Genomic DNA, 17,375 nt, shown 5'->3' on the forward strand with positions numbered 1-17,375 from the left:
TAACCCTAATAGTAGGGACATTACATTATGTTAGAAAAAGAAATATGAAATCACATATGTAGTCTAACTACTTATCCATTGGTACTTAGCATGTAGATGAATTATGGATGATAATACACCAACGATAAATGTTCTATTTGACAAATCTATTGAGTACCTCTCTCCTCATAAAAAGGTGGCAAAGCACATAAAGGGAATTGGAAAATAGGAGGTTGGTCTAACAAAACACCAATAGATTAGAAGATTTTAGTTTTCTCTTGACGAAATTCACTACCCTCAATGGAACTCATTATGTACTTGTAGTGGATTTTAGTTTACTCAACATTAATTAGTTTACTCTTGCTAGAATTCATCCACCAAGAACAACTTCCTATAGTGCATAATGTATGACAAGACATTTCTAGGTTGAGTACAAACTCTTTAAAGTGATATTATAAATAACTTATTTTGAGACATTGTACAACATGACCATAGCCTAAAGTTTGTACATATTTTCCCATCATATAACCAGCTTTCATGCATATCGTATGAAATTTTCAAGGATTCACTATATTGATTGTCTCTACAATACAAAAAAAAATTGGTTGAGTTCTGTGGTGATTCCATTTTGGCATTATACAGTCGTCTCATGTTTACATCATCTAACTAGTTCAAAAATTAATGTATGGTAATTACTAATTTCACATATACATCAAACACCAGCCACATGAACTTCACATCTTACAAAGGGAGGGCACATTAATTTATGGCGTTCGACACTCCATACTAGGCATATGACCTCAAAATGCTCATGTTGTACAACATCTAGGCATTCACATCATGTAACATACAAGCATTTATCTTGTATGACCTGTACACATTAATGGCATACAACATTTTCAGTAAGATGCAGTAAGCTCATTTCATTGTGACATCAATTGGAAATATTACTCTAGTATCATCAAATGGTTTGGCGCCCTTGTGTGCATACAACATCCTCAACCAAGGTGCATTCTTGATGCATTTCTTAAAGGTACATCCTCATTGGAAGAAGATATCACTGGACATTTTTCCTTAATAGTATGAGAGAGAATCCTTTAGAGGCATTGCATACATTAATTAAATAGTCCAAAATCATTATTTTCCCGCTTCATCAGAATTTCTTTTGGAATCTTAAAAAATCATGAAAATGATGCATGCCATAGGGCTTTGTATGGTTTTGAAGGTCTTAATTTGGCCTTAATGGTGGGGGCTTCCATTCAACCCAACTAGGGGCACCCCATAGGTCCCCATTTGATTTCTCAAGTACACAACAAGTGTGAGCTTGCAAAACAGAAGTCATTGTATAGACTATTGCCATTTGTTTTCTTGCATATAACTTTATGTTTATTTGTCATTTGTAGGACAAATTTTTCTTTTGAGGGGAATGTAGTCAATGTGCAACAATTATGTTTCAATAATATTGCTGACTTTACTATCCAATAATTGTTTGTTTTCCATTCTTGAGTAGTAATAAGCATCAGTTGGTTGATGGTTGTATTAATATATTATGTATCATCAAGCAATACAATATGATATAGTCGGATAAACTGCAATCCTTGGTTAGTCAGCTCTTGTATTCTTTTGTAATAATTAGGTATATGAATAAAGACATTTACTCTTATGGCATACATCATCATTTGTATTATTAATTGATGTATTTAATTCATTAGATATAGCAGTAAATAGAAGCACCTTAAAGATAAAGAACATCAACAACTAGAGGACCCAAAAAACTAATATTTTCTAAGGATCTTATTCCATGCATTAACCAAGTGATCTTGAATATGCTCTCGGGGAAAAGAGGTTAATAAAAAACTAATCTACACAATACATTGGGGAACTAATCCATTTGCACTAGATCATCTATTGAAGTATAATTACAAACCCTCTCATCTCTACATTAGTAACAAGATAAAAAAACTCAGGCTCCAAACCTAAGAACTATATGATATTGTACACTTAAGTATTGCAATGAAGAGGTGCATCTATAAAGAGATATATTGGAATGCACTTGAAAACATTGGTGCTCAAGTACAAAGAATGAGGCATGTGTCTTGTAAAGTTGAGATAGAGAGGCAAGCTGAAAGAAGAAAGGGCCTATATGCTAAACTCATAGATAAGAATAATTAATGGCTATCTCCATGAAATAAACTTTTTAAGATAATCAAACCTAAAAAGAGCATCCTTAATGATATTGAAGAACATGAAGTTAATTTAGATAAGCTAACAATATCATACTAGATTGTTAAGTTGATTATCTTCAATCTTCTCGATAGAACTAAAATATTACAAATTCATAACGTTAGAGATGGATTGACTATGGATTGGCTAGACAGGGTTTGTTGATGTGCTTTGTCACTCAAACTTGAAATATTTGATCCACTATTTAACTCCTATCTAGGATTAAAGTGCAAGTAATATCAAACATAATGGAAATGCACAGGCATAAAAATCATCAATCAAGGGCTTACCACCATACATGATGGTGGTTGACCAGCATTATGCTTGCAGAATGCTCACAGGTTGTTGACAATATTTATTTTTGGCAAAGAAATAATACTAATGTTTGGTTTTCATATTTCCCATCCACAAGAAATCATATCAAATTTCCATGTAATTTAAAGCTATATAAGATATTTAACGTTACCAGAATTTTGTGTACAATGTCATCAATATTTGGCTACTCCTACAAGCTATTTAGTTCTAGTTCAGTTCTGTGCATCCACAAAGTGTTTGGCAGATTCATTGTAATTAACTCTTTATTATTTATCTGTAAGGAATATATCCTTATTGAAGCTTGATAAGAACTTTACTCCACATGCAAATTTTGAAAAGCGACTTAATTGCTTTTAAGAATTTCATTTTGAATTTGTAACTATGGTAAAGAAGTGTGTTATGGAAGAAAATATACCTGCCCCCCAGTATTGTAAGCAACATTATCTACTGCGAACCATGTGTCGCGTCGGTCAACTTCCTCAAATCCAGAATTCTTTAGAATAGCTAAAAAATATATTTATTTAAAGTGATCACATATATTTAGTAATTGAATTCAAAGAACTAGGGAAATCACACCTTTCGCAGGAAAGTAACTATATTCTGATGAATGTTACCTGTGCAGTTGAATGTAGTTGTATTATCTTTATTTATTATTAATTCAAACATACGAGCAACCACTTCCTTTGGCTTCATAGAATATTGTTGATCCTGCAGTCAAAAGTTAGAAATATTTCATTTTTGGAAATGTTGTTCTTACAATATCAATATTTCAAAAATAAAATTTTTAACTTATTTAAATCAATATTTTGTTGAATCACATTGATGTGCCCTCACTTTATAGTATCACCAATCCATTGTATTTTGTCTAGTCTAAATACCATAGACCTTTTAAAATTAAAAAAATCATGATCAAAATTATGTAACATTTAAGTTCACTTTGTTTGCCTCAAAAAGTATAATACAATCATACTACATTAAATTATAGATCTAATATCAACTAACTTGCTAACCAAGTACATTTTGATCACTTCAGATTTATGATTCTTCAACATGAGACCTGCTCAAATAGAACATTTGATGAATAAAATTTGAACTTGGAAATTATCTAAATGCACAAAGAAGTGTGAATCCACTCCAACTAAATATATGGCAAGACATTTGCATCACTACACACATGCAAATTATAATCAAAATTTGAACTCTTTTTTCCATTGGAAGCTGTTTTTGTATATGATTGTATTAAACCGTAAAACGTGTATCACTCGACCCCACTATGGGTACTGCCCGAAACCTCCACAAGGGTTGTTTCCCGTAGATCCCATTGTGAGCATTGCCCCCAAACCTTGTAAGTGGAGTTGCCCCTTGACCTTATTAGGGCTGTTGTCCAAAGAACCCCATTTGATTTTTGACCTACAATAGATCTAAAGTTTAGATAGCACAAGTCATTGTCTTAACTCTTCCCATTAGCCTTTCCAAATACTAGTTGACATATTGTGTCAGCTAGAAGACAATTTTTTCTATTGGGGAGGTATGATGTAGTTGGAGTACAATGTCTACTGTTGTGTTTGAAAATATTGGTTATCTATCGATGTATCAATTGTAATGTTCCCGTTATAAAATAAATTTTAATTAAGCTGTTGTAATTGAGCCGGTTGATTAAATATATTTGGGAACCATTTTTATTTTCATTTCCGTGGTTTGTGTTGCCGTCGGCTATCTTTTTATACCCTCAGAAAGTTTCCCCAATGAGTACTTAAGCACGACTAGTAAGTAGTCATTGGACAAAGCTACCAAACAAGAGCTCAAGAGAGAGAGAAACAATTTTTCAACTACAAATGACTATGGGAACCTGGACACAAATGCCTCAAGAAAGGAAAGATCCACTACATTGAGGTTGTGTCCGATGATGAGGACAACCAAGAAGATATACCCACCGAAGACAACCAACCCCACGAGGACACCAAAATGGTTAGTTTGAACCGTACGGAAAGAATTGCAGCATTGGTACAGTGTAGAGGAACTATTGCCCTAGCCAATAGCTCAAGGTGCACAAGGTTTCATGTACGGGGAAATGTTCAAGGACAAAGGGTTATGTTGATGCTCAATAAGGGAGCTACTCTAAACTTCATAAACTCCTCTTTGGTGAAACGAAGAGGTCTACCTACAGAGACATGTCCAGGATTTTAGTTCAAGGTTGTCAGAGGGACTCTTCTACCCTGCACACACATTGTTCTTGAGCTAAGTATCACAATGGCGAATCACACAGTGACCGAGGAGTTCTTAATAGAGGACCTTGATGATATGGAGGTTATTCTTGGCATATAGTGGATGGAAACACTTGATAAATACACTCAAACCTTTAAACAGATGGACTTCACTCTTGTTGTCGATGGAAAGGTTGTTCTCTGCGAAATGGAAAATGAAGGTCTGAAGGAAGTTTTTGCACATCAAATGGAGGCAATTTTTCAGCATGATGACGTTGCTTGGGTTGCACATTGTTTTGTCTCGGCGGAACCTGTAAAAGGGCAAAGAGCACCTCTCCAAAATGATGATATCCAGAATATTTTGAGTGAACATGACAAAGTTTTTATTGACATTCCTCCTGGCATATCGCCTCATCAAGGGTTTGAACATACAATTGAGTTGGAAGTTGGAGCCACACCAACCATAACCATACCCTACCGCCATCCCGAGAAATTCAAAGATGAGATCGAAAAGACTATTCAAGAATTGTTGGAGAAAGGGTGGATTTGTCCCAGTTCTAGCCCCTTCACGTCATCAATGGTATTGGTCAAAAAGAAGGATAGGACGATGCGCATGTGTGTGGACCACCATGCATTGAACAAAATAACAATAAAGAATAGATATCCAATCCCAAGGATAGATGAGTTGTTGGATGAATTACATGGGACAGTCTATTTTTCAAAAATAGATCTCCATTTTGAATACCATCAGATCTGCATGAGCGAGGAAGACATGGAAAAAACAGCCTTTCATTGTCACTACAGGCATTATGAGTTCCTAATCATGCCATTCGAATTAACAAATGCACCTACTACATTCCAATCATGCATGAATCACATCTTCAACAAACAATTGCATAAGTACTTACTAGTATTTTTGATGATATTCTTATTTATAGCAAGACATGGGAAAAGCACTTGAAGCATCTAGACGAAGTCCTATGGATCATAAAGGATCAGTCCTTGATCGCTAAGTGATCCAAGTGTGAATTCAGTATGATGGAAATATTGTACTTGGGGCATGCTGTCAATAAATATGGAGTTCAAGTTCATCAGGAGAAGATTCAAGCTATCCTTGAAATCACTCACGGAGTTGCGAGGATTTTTTGGATTGTACAGTTATTACCAGAGGTTTGTTAAAGGATTCTCTCAACTGAGCGCCCCATTAACAGATCTGACAAGAAACGGTTCCTTCTAGTGGAACGAAAGAGCACAACCCACTTTTGATAAGTTGAAAGAAGCAATGAGTACTTGTCCTGTACTTTCATTGCCTGATTTCGCTCAACCTTTCATTCTGGAGTACAACACATCAAGAGAAGGCATTGGCGCAATATTGATGCAAGATAGACACCCCATAGCCTATCAGAGCAGGAAGCTTACACAAATAGAACGCTTATATTCCATTTATGAGAAAGATAAGTTGGCCATCGTACATGCACTAACCAAGTTCCGACAGTATCTGGTGGGTGCTAAACTTGTTCATGCGGATCACAATAGTCTAAGATTTTTTCTAGAGCAATGAGACTTGAATGAGAGGCAACAAAAATGGGTAAGCAAGGTTCAGTATTTTGATTTTGACATTGAATATGTGAAAGGAAAGAACAATGTGGTTGCAAATGCTTTGTCTAGAAAACCCGCTATCTGCTTACTGACCCAAATTTCAGCTGACTGGAAAGCACATTTGTTGGTAGAGTATCCCAAAATCACATTTTCTTGTGAGCTAATGGATGGCAACACCCAGGATGATCGGTACAAGGTGGTGGATAACATCATTCACTATAAGAATTGGATATTTTTAGTGCCAAAATCCAAATTGAAGTAGAAAATCTTGAAGGAAGTCCACGATTCATCCTTGACAGGACACCTGAGCTTCTTTAAGAGTTACAGATGTCTGAGGGAGAGGTTTTCATGGAAGTGTCTTAAAGGAGACGTATTGCAGTATGTAGGAGAGTGTACGGTCTACCAGCTAGAACAAATCCGAACATACTCTACCTGTTGGTTTACTGCAACCTCTGCCAATTCCCAACAAGAAGTAGGAAAGTATCTCGATGGATTTCATTATTGGACTTCCCAAGGTGAATGGAAAGGATTGTATTTACATGGTGGTTGATAGACTGACGAAGTATACATTTCTTCGCCATCTCCTCGGACTTCTAGGCCACGCAAGCAGCCGATCTATTTTTTAGATAAGTTTTGCATCTACATAGGTTACCCTGAAACATTGTCAGCGATCGGGATGGACGATTTATCAGTATCTTTTGGACAGAACTGTTTGTTCAGAACAGTTTAGAATGAGTGAGGATTATACTAAGTTTGGATGCTTATAGACTTGCACAACATAGATCTATTTCTACTCTTGATTGCGATGTGATCTAAAACTTGTTAGTAACTAGTTATTTCTTTCAGTTGCATGTTTATCTCAATTTCACCATTATACTTTATGCAATAACATTCATGTTCATATGAAATGGTAGTCTTAAGGTTTTGCTACCCCTTTTTGGACTTGAAATTGAAAATTGTGAACTAATATTTTGAAGTTTCTTTGATCTTGAAGTGGCTAAGGCTGCCTATATGTAAATTGATGATCTCTTCTAATAATGATTATCAGGTGATTGTCAGCCTACAAGGATGATTTTACTCATTTAATGACTACCATATATTAGATGGTATGTATGAGTGATTTATTTACTTACGATCAAGTTATGATCTAGAGCATGCTAGTGAAGGAATTGCAAGTTTTTGAATGATTATCTTTGCTCTTGAATATTTAACATAGAAGAAAAAAAAGGTTCTCTTACATAAACTACTAGTATGAGAATTGAAATAAAAATATTGTAAGTGTCTACATGAGAGTGACAGGAATATGAAATAGAATATCCTAAGACATGATCAATTCCAAGTGATGCTGAAGCGAGCACACATATGGTAAAGTAAACACAGGTATGTGTGTGTTTCGCTTTGCTCTTATGGTATCGTATAAGCATTTTTTAATAGCATTGAGCTAGGAGAATAATAGAACTTGGTTTTGATCATATCTTAGATTTTGATTCAAATTTAAAATGAGACGATTTCATGATGCTATATATATATTCTATTTTGAATATTGTTTTAAAAATGCAAAGTTCATCGAGGACAATGAAACACAAGGAGGGTATGTTACATCCCAATTTTTGGCTCAATTTTAAATGTTCCTTTATAGTCGTTGAGGCTTCATGTGAAGATGAGTGGTTGGTTAAATGCTTATCCATTACAGTTTCATGGGAAAATGAAGTGTTGGTTACTCATTATGATCTCATGGCAATTGGAATATTGGTTTATCGTTATGTTGATACATGAATTGGAAATAGATGGCTAATATGATCACATGATGCTATATATATATTCTATTTTGAATATTGTTTTAAAAATGCAAAGTTCATCGAGGACAATGAAACACAAGGAGGGTATGTTACATCCCAATTTTTGGCTCAATTTTAAATGTTCCTTTATAGTCGTTGAGGCTTCATGTGAAGATGAGTGGTTGGTTAAATGCTTATCCATTACGGTTTCATGGGAAAATGAAGTGTTGGTTACTCATTATGATCTCATGGCAATTGGAATATTGGTTTATCGTTATGTTGATACATGAATTGGAAATAGATGGCTAATATGATCATATGCTACAATAATTTGGACTTCATAAAATGATGAGCAATATGTTGATACCATGGTAAACTTTCACTTGCAGTAACATGGCGAAGGGGGAGAAACATTGTCAAAGAAGGAATTGGACACAAAGGCACCACCTAACATTGAGCCAGCAACTATGAGTCTTGACCACCATGGCTAAGGGAGAACGACTAGACAAGCAGTGGAACACCAAGGGACTATCATAAGCTAATTGGATCAACACATTTAATAAGACAATAAGATAAGATAATAGTATTAATGTCCAACGAAAAACCACATAATAAAAGCATTCACTTGAGCATAAGGGAACTAAGAACAATTGTAATTTACGTAAGCTATCATTATAATAAAACATGAGTAAAATTATTATTCCATCCTAAATCAATGTTTTATTATTATTTGCATTTTATGGCAATGGGTTTACCCTTTAATATTAGTTCATGTCCTTGGCTCTTTGTATTATTTTCAACTTTTGGCAATATTTTACTATTATTATTATTACCTCTTGGCAATAGTTTCATTATTTTATCTTGAGCAGCCATATTTCTATATTATTTCATCGGCCTTATATTATTTCAGTGGGACTTTAATATTTTTGCCACATTGAACCAATAGTCTTGTATTTTGTAACTCCTTTCCACCTTTGCAATCTTGCTCGTAATTGAGCATGCAGCTGAGAAGGCTGCGTCTTTTGTGCAATATCTCAGTGCGTATATACAACATTCTTGTCTCTAGAGAAAACTATACCACCATGTGCAGAATTATTTCTTTCTCTCACTCTCATTCTTACTCCACAATCATCCCTGCAAGCTTATACATTGCTTCTACAGGCAATTGAATCTAGCATAATCAATATTATGGTACCTAATTAGAGCAGCAGCAGCCAATCGTGCATCCATGCTTCCATAGCCTTTGGTGTTTGGGAAACCCAAGTATCATTCAAGCATTATTCAGGCCGTAAAGAACGACCAACATTCAGGTCGTGATATCATCATTCACTATTAGCTTATGTTTATATTTTCAAATGATATAATGAGGCATAACTGAAGCGGCTTATGAAATGTTGATTAGAATCGATAGTGATAGGAACTGATGTTCTATCTTTATGCCCACATCATAAGAATAATTCAGAGATGTGGCATTTTCTCATTGAAGAAATTCTCTCTCCAAGATCATGAATGTTGGAGTGCAACTTATACAACGATATTTGAATATATATTTCCTAAGATAAGAAATAGCAGCTTTTGAATTAAGAATACTATTTTTAAAAAAATTCAATCACCTTTTTATAATGCCAACACCATAATGGAAAATATAATCATTGTGCATATAAATACTTTGACATTTAGCTATATTTCATTATGTCAACACTAGAATGGAAACTGTATTGTCTATGCATATAGATGTTTTAAATTTCAGACTTCTTTTATAAATGCCAAGGCCAATTCAGCAGATACATTGGTTGTGATTATAAATGTTCATACATCCACCCAAGAAATCATCGAAGAAGACCAATATGGTCAAGATGAAGGGTATAGAATAGCAATAATTGAACTATGGTTTATTCCTACATGATAAAACAAAATTTAACCATCAGTAACTCAAGCAAGTAATTGTGATTTGTTTAAAAACCCATGTCAGCTCATGGTAGTCCATTGTATAGGTCTTGTTGTCTAGTCGAACGATGGCTTGACACTTTAACATCAGGATGCTTAGTCGCTGGACAATGGTGTCCCAAGCCAAATTCCTAGGGTAGGGAGGTCCTTTCTTTGTAGAGATGTGTGGAGATATTTAAGGGTCCAAGATTCGGAGGTTAAGCCCTTGGTAATGCTTCTCCTTTCCACCAGGTGCCAAGACTTGCACAAGATAGAGTTATGATCTGCATTCAAATATTATCTAATAACAGGTATTTTACTTTATCAATTTGTAATTTCAAGTTTAAGATATGTTAGATAGTTAATATTGTTTAATTAGTTATATTCTTTTCAGTTATTCGATTATAGCCATTGGTTTTTTTCCATCTGAATATGTAAAGTAGTTCTAAAATTGTCTTCATGTGATTATGAAAGGTACGTTTCTTTATTAGCAAAAAGGTCTCTCATACCACTAAGTAACGGTAGGTTACGATGGCAGTTATATTCATCATATTTGTTGATTGAATACCCCCTCAATTGTTAGCTAAGATATTTAAGTTAAACTGATTATAACCATTAATCTCTTTCATATGAACATGTAAAATACTTGTTATATCTGCCTTCTCGTGATCATTAATATGGAAAGTAACTATGTCAATGTTCTGATAATCAGTAGCTAAGGCCCAGGAAAAGGGTTGTTACATGTTAGTAGATTTCATACTATATATATGCAGGGACATCCCCAACCCAGATGTGCACAAGTTTTAGAAGGGGAAAACAAGTCCTCATGATTCACTGCTACTTATTGAAGATTACAAGATGATGTTTCTAAATGAAATAATAATGAACACAATGCTGAAAAGGAAACTTAACCAACTAAAATTACCATTATAGAAACATTACAATATTATTTGAAAAGTAGATTCATTATTTAATTCATAATAGAATTATAGCTTTTTCTTAATGTCATTAGAATATTTCATGTATTACTTGGTATATACAAATTAGATCAACAAGCTAAAAAATTAATTTTTAATCAACGGTTGAGTTTCTTATCCTGAAATCACATTGTATGATATAGTTGATTTACCTCTGTAATTACTATTTGAGAAAACTATTGCATTAATTTACTTTGACTTTAACATATCTATATAGAGGATCAATGATAAAAAAATTGCTTTGTTATCTTTAACTAAAAATGCAAAATTTGTTATAAATCTAAATTGTGTTTGATTAAAAAAACACTTAAGTACAAACTCCTTTAAAGTTTAACATAAAATATTCACACATCAAGAGATATACAGAATAATGATGATTTATATAGATCCAATTTCCAATACATTGCAAAAGGCCATACCTGCATAGGATTTATGCCCTCTTGGCAGCTAAACTGCAAAAAAAAAAAGTATGAGAGAATTTCAATGTGTTTTACTAAACCATATAGTAAATTTCAAACATATATAGGTCTAAAAATTAAGGAGTGTCTATAAATCACATAAAATATTGCTATTAAAGAAATTGTTGACCTTTAATTTTATAAGAATACAAACATATATTTATTTAGCATCACTATGAAATAACATATATATCTCTAGAATATTTCAACATTTAGAAGATCATGTAGTTGTTTATCATGTTGCTTTAGTAGAATCAAAATGTTCATTTCATGATTTATTGCCTATTGCTTATCTCTAATAAATTACACAATAAAATAATGATAATTGTTTAGTAAGAAAGTTTTAAGTTACCTAAGTTGTCGATGTGTAGCTAGGTCAGATCCCTTTAGGGCATTTGGTATACTTTCACACTTAGCAATCTACACCATATAGAGGGAAAGGCTTTCATCAACATCTAGGAAAACTAAAAGAAAGTACCCAAATTCATAATTGTTACAACCTTCAAATACGCACGTCCGTAGTTTGCATAAAGGAGAAGGGCGAATAATCTTTTACCATGTCATAAATAACAATTTGAAACTGCACTATAATTAACGTAGAAATAAGAGATATCAGCAAATAGCACTTAACTCAGAAACAATAAATGAAGTGCTCTATTTCAGACATGTGCCTATTTCACGTCCCCATATACCCTTCCACAAGGTTGGACATCTAAATCCATGCAAAAGAATGCCATATCCAATCTGTATAGTTCAACACTCACAATTGTTCTTGCATTTACAGTGGCATATGTCTTGCCTATGTCTACGAGAGATATGGAATCTGTATGGTGTCAGTGTATAAGTCGATATGGTAGACCTGTCCAATAGCTTGTACAATGGAAAGTGTGTGGCCCGTATAGTGGGAAGTGAAGAGGTCGGATGGTAAGGTGTTGAGATTTGTTGTACGGTGGAGGGAGAGTTGGAGGTTTAAACAATGATATTCTTTTCTGTAAGAAAGTAGGATGCAAGACCCTTGTGTTGTTCCCTACAGTGATTAGTATGGACGTTGATTATGCAAGTGCATGGTGGATATATTAGCAACGCAAGAACACTAAGATTGTATGCCAATGCATAAAAATGACAATATATCAAATCACAAGGACCGCAAATTGATTTTTCGCTAAAGGCCTATGACAAATATATTATGAAGATTACAAAAACTTCGAACAAGATCTGAGCAAATACAAATCAGAGAAAATATAGATCAGTTTCCAAATGAAGACAATCAATAGATTTGGCACACAAGTGAAATATTGAAGTGATATTTTGCAACAACAAACTAGTGTAGCACCGAGCCACCAACTTGCACAAAGCAAACTAGGGAGGATCTTCCACCTCCAACACTATGCACAAAAACTCCATCAAACTCCGGCTTCCAGAAATACAAAGAAGAATCAAATCTAATCTATGATGATTTACAACGCTACCCACTCCATACATAGGCCAACAAGTGTCTTGAAAGTTACAATATGACATGGCCGACAATATTTTATTAATTTATTAACTAGGTCCCCTTTATTTATTAATTGAAATAATTAAATAAAGGTCCTTTATCCTAATATTTAAATTTTGGGACCACTTAATTAATTAATTTAATTGAGTTATTACATTAAAAAATTGGGGACATCACAAATCCTCACCGCCAAAAGATTGCTTGTCCTCAAGCAATCCGTCATCAAACCAATACCATTAGCTCTAGGGTCCCCAACCAAATGCACAGCTGAGATGAGCGAATCACCATCAAACTTTTGTTGCACCATATAAATATTGCCATCAAGCTGTTGTGCCATATTTGTCATCAATCTTCTCTAGCGACAGTTTGATATTAATACTACTATCAAACTTTTGTTGTGCTATATTAACATCAAACTTCTATTGTACAACTTTGATATAAATACTGTCATCAAACTTTTGTTGCGCTATATTACTTAGATCCCATATAAGCCAATCATACATTACATTGTAATGCCCCCACTTAGAATGCCTTTGAATTCAGGGACAATTAGCTTGATTCCATTATAATCTTGTGATCTAGTGCAAGGTTAATGATATATCAAATTACCAACCACTTAGTATCACTGATGTAGATGGTAAATTGATCTCATGAATGTATTTTCACTTAGTGTAATAATCCTTTAAAGACCTCTGGGGTCTTCAGCTAAAAGATTATGATTCAAATTACAAAGGGAACTCTTATTAACTAACTTCTGCATACCATTGTGTTATTTATTTCTAAAGGTATGGATGGATAGAGAAATATATTTAATGAATATCCTCATTCAATCAATTCCCAAAACTGTCTTCTATTTGAAAGCAATGTGGGAACAAGTTTGCTAAATATTTACTTTGATATAATTCTCAAGTAGATTATGTAATCATTGTCATGGAACTGAATGGATGATGTTGTGGTTGGCTGCATTGAAGGCTGATGGTTTACTCTCCCAATGCTTACTAGATTGTGTATGACTTATATCTTTGTCCTCTACAATTGGTTGATTCAATATTTATTCGTATTGTTGTCTAGGTCTAGAAAATTATATAATTGTTTGTGCTCCTTATCTTTCCTAACTGCATACGTAAATTTTAAAAGGATCCTATATTCTGATGAATATACGTTCCCCCTATGCATTCCTTACCAAGAGGATCTTATGGATTTGCATCTTGTCACTAATGGATAATTATTTCCTATTTCTCTATAAGCAATTCTAAGATCTCTTATTTTACATATCGAAGACTCGTCTTATTCCATAATTGATTCCTATCCTAATCCATTTAGCAAGGAAGATATAAACCCACTTGAGGAAATGATTTTATCATAAGGATAATTATAGTGATTAATCCCCATCAAATAGTTATGTTTCCACTATTTAGCTTCATTCAACTTGTAATCCGTAATCAGTGGCTACTATGATACCATTCCAAGTTACCAAGGTACTCGAAACCACGTAATTGTTACAGCATCCTATGTTGTTCTGTTTTGATCGAACCAACGAACTATAACTGCAAATATGAAATGGATTGATCTACTCATATATGGATGTCACATGGATTATCCTGATAGCATTATGATAAGTGATATTTTGATGTTTTGTGATTCTTGTATATGGGCTATATGGAATTACAACTCTGCTCTCAGAGATTTTTGATATTGACACTCTCAATATTCTTGTGATGGCGATCATGAGACCATGAGATGGTGATTGGCAGATTTAGGACTCCAGAGGGATTTTCAAACCCGATATACAACACCATTGGGGTGAAGCAGGGTTGCCCACTTTCACCTACAATTTTCAACATCTATATTGATGAGCTTGAGTCATTCCTCCATGAGGTTTCGCTCCCTGAGGATGGTTGTTACTTGCACCAGGTTCTTATCTCCATTCTCTTGTTCGCTAACAATGTGGTCCTCCTGGCTTCATCACCGGAGGGGCCCTAGAGGATTATTGATAGACTTGCTTTGTTCTGTGTTCAGCGTTAGCTCATGGTGAACCTGAGCAAGACTTGGATCATGGTCTTCAACTGTTTGAAGACCTCGCATCTCCATTTCAACGTCCAAGGTTAGCAAATTGAGATTGTCTCTTCTTACACCTACCTAGGGGTCAAGTTTTTTGGCCCTCGTTTTAGCATGAGACCGGCCCACCTTCCTAGAGTGGCTAAGGGCATGGGCTCTCTTGCCCTCCTTGAGAAACAGTGCTTCCAACACCACTTCCAGGACACTAAATCCAAGCTCTCTATCATGGACTCTCTGATCAGACCCACAGTTCTTTACGATGCAATGGAATGGGGTTCGTCTCTTCTAGACTCTGATTGGACCTTGATCGAGTGGGTACAGACACTTCTCCTCCGTTGGATCATCCGTTGCCACCATTTCACCCCACACAGTGTTGTTCTAGCCGAGTTTGGAGATCATCCCTTCCGGCTTAGTCCCATTTTTGACTCGATTTGGTTCATCCACTAACTCAGAGGCTTCGCTGATTCATCGGAGGGCCGACACAAATACTCATACCTTGCCTACTACTCTTCACGGAACTTAGCCAGCTTGATGGGGACTACTAGGGCTCGCTATTGGTATATCCAAGCCACTATCTTACTGAGCTTGATCGGGATTGACATTGACCATACTAGTTCTCATTGGAGGCTCCCGCCCACCTCCTCCCCTCTTGGCAGGAGCTAAATGGCCACGTCAGACTCAACATTTATAGGTAGTACATCTCTACGACTTGGATCAGCCCCCCTAGCGGGTTATGCCCTCAGATGGCATTCTACTCAAAGCACTTTCTTGAGATCCGAGATGGTATCATTGTTTGCCCCTCTTATTTGGGCCGTCATTGGTGTCATTCTCTCCACATCGCCTTGGGATCTTTTAGAATTGAAGCCCATCGACTTCGTTCCCAGACCGATCACCACTTATCCAGAGAGGAATGTGTGTGCTGCCTTTGCATGTTATCAGAAACGGAAATAGAGACCCATTTTATCTTCAAATGTCCCATCTACTATGAGATCAAAGGTAGATTTTAATGCCTTTTCAGAGATTGCAGATCTATTTTGGCTTTTTTCAGTTATTCCGACCAGAGGTGCCCAACACTCTATCTCTAGGAGGCCTCCCAGCTCAATGATCACACCTTATAGCTCTGGTACCCTCAACACCAGACCTTGGATCAGCTCATCACGGACTTCTTTCCTTCCACAACCACTTTCGGGGGTAGGAAATGACCTCACCCGATTGTCTCCGAATACACCAGATTGGTCAAACCCCGGCTTGGGTTCCTTAGATAGCAACACCCTACTCCCACGATTATGTAGCGGAAGAGACAGAGACAGTGCTAGACACAAACCCTTGCTCGTCCTGACCCGTATCCCTCTATACGAGATTTTTTTGTATTGAGAAAGGACTGACAGTCCTTCTCTCTTCCTTTTGTTTGTCTCTCTCCCCTGTTGTGCACTCTTTTTCCAGTCATAGTTTGGTGCTCCTACTAGTATCTTTACTTTACTGTACTGTTGTATCTTTCAATCCCTTAGACCCTTGTTGGTCTCTTGATGGACATTAATATCATTATCTTATCTTATCTTATCTAGTATCCCTGTTCTTTATCTTCCTCAATTTTATACATACGCAATAACATTGTTTGATCAAAGTTTACTTCTTGACCACTATTTTTGATATGATTCTATGATGATAATGAGATGTCATCTATCAAAACTGCATCTGTTTTGTGCATTCATGATTCAAGTTGATTATTTGGTTTCATCTGAAAAGATGAATTGAGATCTTCCTCCATGTCCTGTAGCTGCCTATTGCTTTTGACAATGCATGGATGGTTCTTGTGTAATCTTAGTCTTTGTTCATACTTACTTACTTTCTACACTTAGACATAGTATCCGCTATTCACCACGCACTCTCCCTTTCTCTTCCCCCTATTGGGTTGCTTCCATATTCCTACATCTATAGAATCCATTGTATATGTGCTAAATAAATCAAAGGCTAAAAACCGCAGATCTGATAATATATTTAAAGTCAATCAAAGCATCCTTAATTCTAGAGCTCTTCATATGATATCCTTGGCTGCCCGTTTTTCTCACCCATTTATATCCTCTATGCTAGAGTAGAGAGGTCGTGATCCATTTGTTCTATATTGTCTATGCCGAATGAGTGTGCCCCTTGAACTACATCATTTTGATTCTAAAGATTTTGTCACTCTTCATTATCTGCGTTTTGCTTATTTATGTTGACTGGCTTTTAATAAATCAACTAATTTAGATATATGATATCCACCCAATAATTAATATAGGAAATGATCTATCTAAAGTGAGGTATTTATGAAGATCGCAACGATGAAATAATTAATTTTTATTTTATATTTTATATTCTTATTT

General features: G+C 35.3%; 1 protein-coding gene across 3 annotated transcripts in view; it reads right to left on the reverse strand.

Annotated features, from left to right (window-relative positions):
- The window catches only part of LOC149557439 (protein HAPLESS 2-like), a 322,953-nt gene that overhangs the window by 84,517 nt on the left and 221,061 nt on the right, over positions 1-17,375 (reverse strand). For all 3 annotated transcript variants that reach the window (XM_089832085.1, XM_089832084.1, XM_089832086.1), the window contains exons 13-15: positions 11,421-11,453; positions 3,132-3,225; positions 2,933-3,021 (exon numbers count right to left, since the gene is read on the reverse strand). In XM_089832085.1, coding sequence (XP_089688211.1) covers positions 2,933-3,021; positions 3,132-3,225; positions 11,421-11,453 — 216 coding nt within the window. The remainder of the gene's footprint in view (positions 1-2,932; positions 3,022-3,131; positions 3,226-11,420; positions 11,454-17,375) is intronic.

The sequence above is a fragment of the Cupressus sempervirens genome, chromosome 5 (assembly GCF_028749045.1).
Source record: "Cupressus sempervirens isolate cs-2001-9-10 chromosome 5, ASM2874904v1, whole genome shotgun sequence".
In the NCBI taxonomy this organism is placed as follows: Eukaryota; Viridiplantae; Streptophyta; class Pinopsida; order Cupressales; family Cupressaceae; genus Cupressus; species Cupressus sempervirens.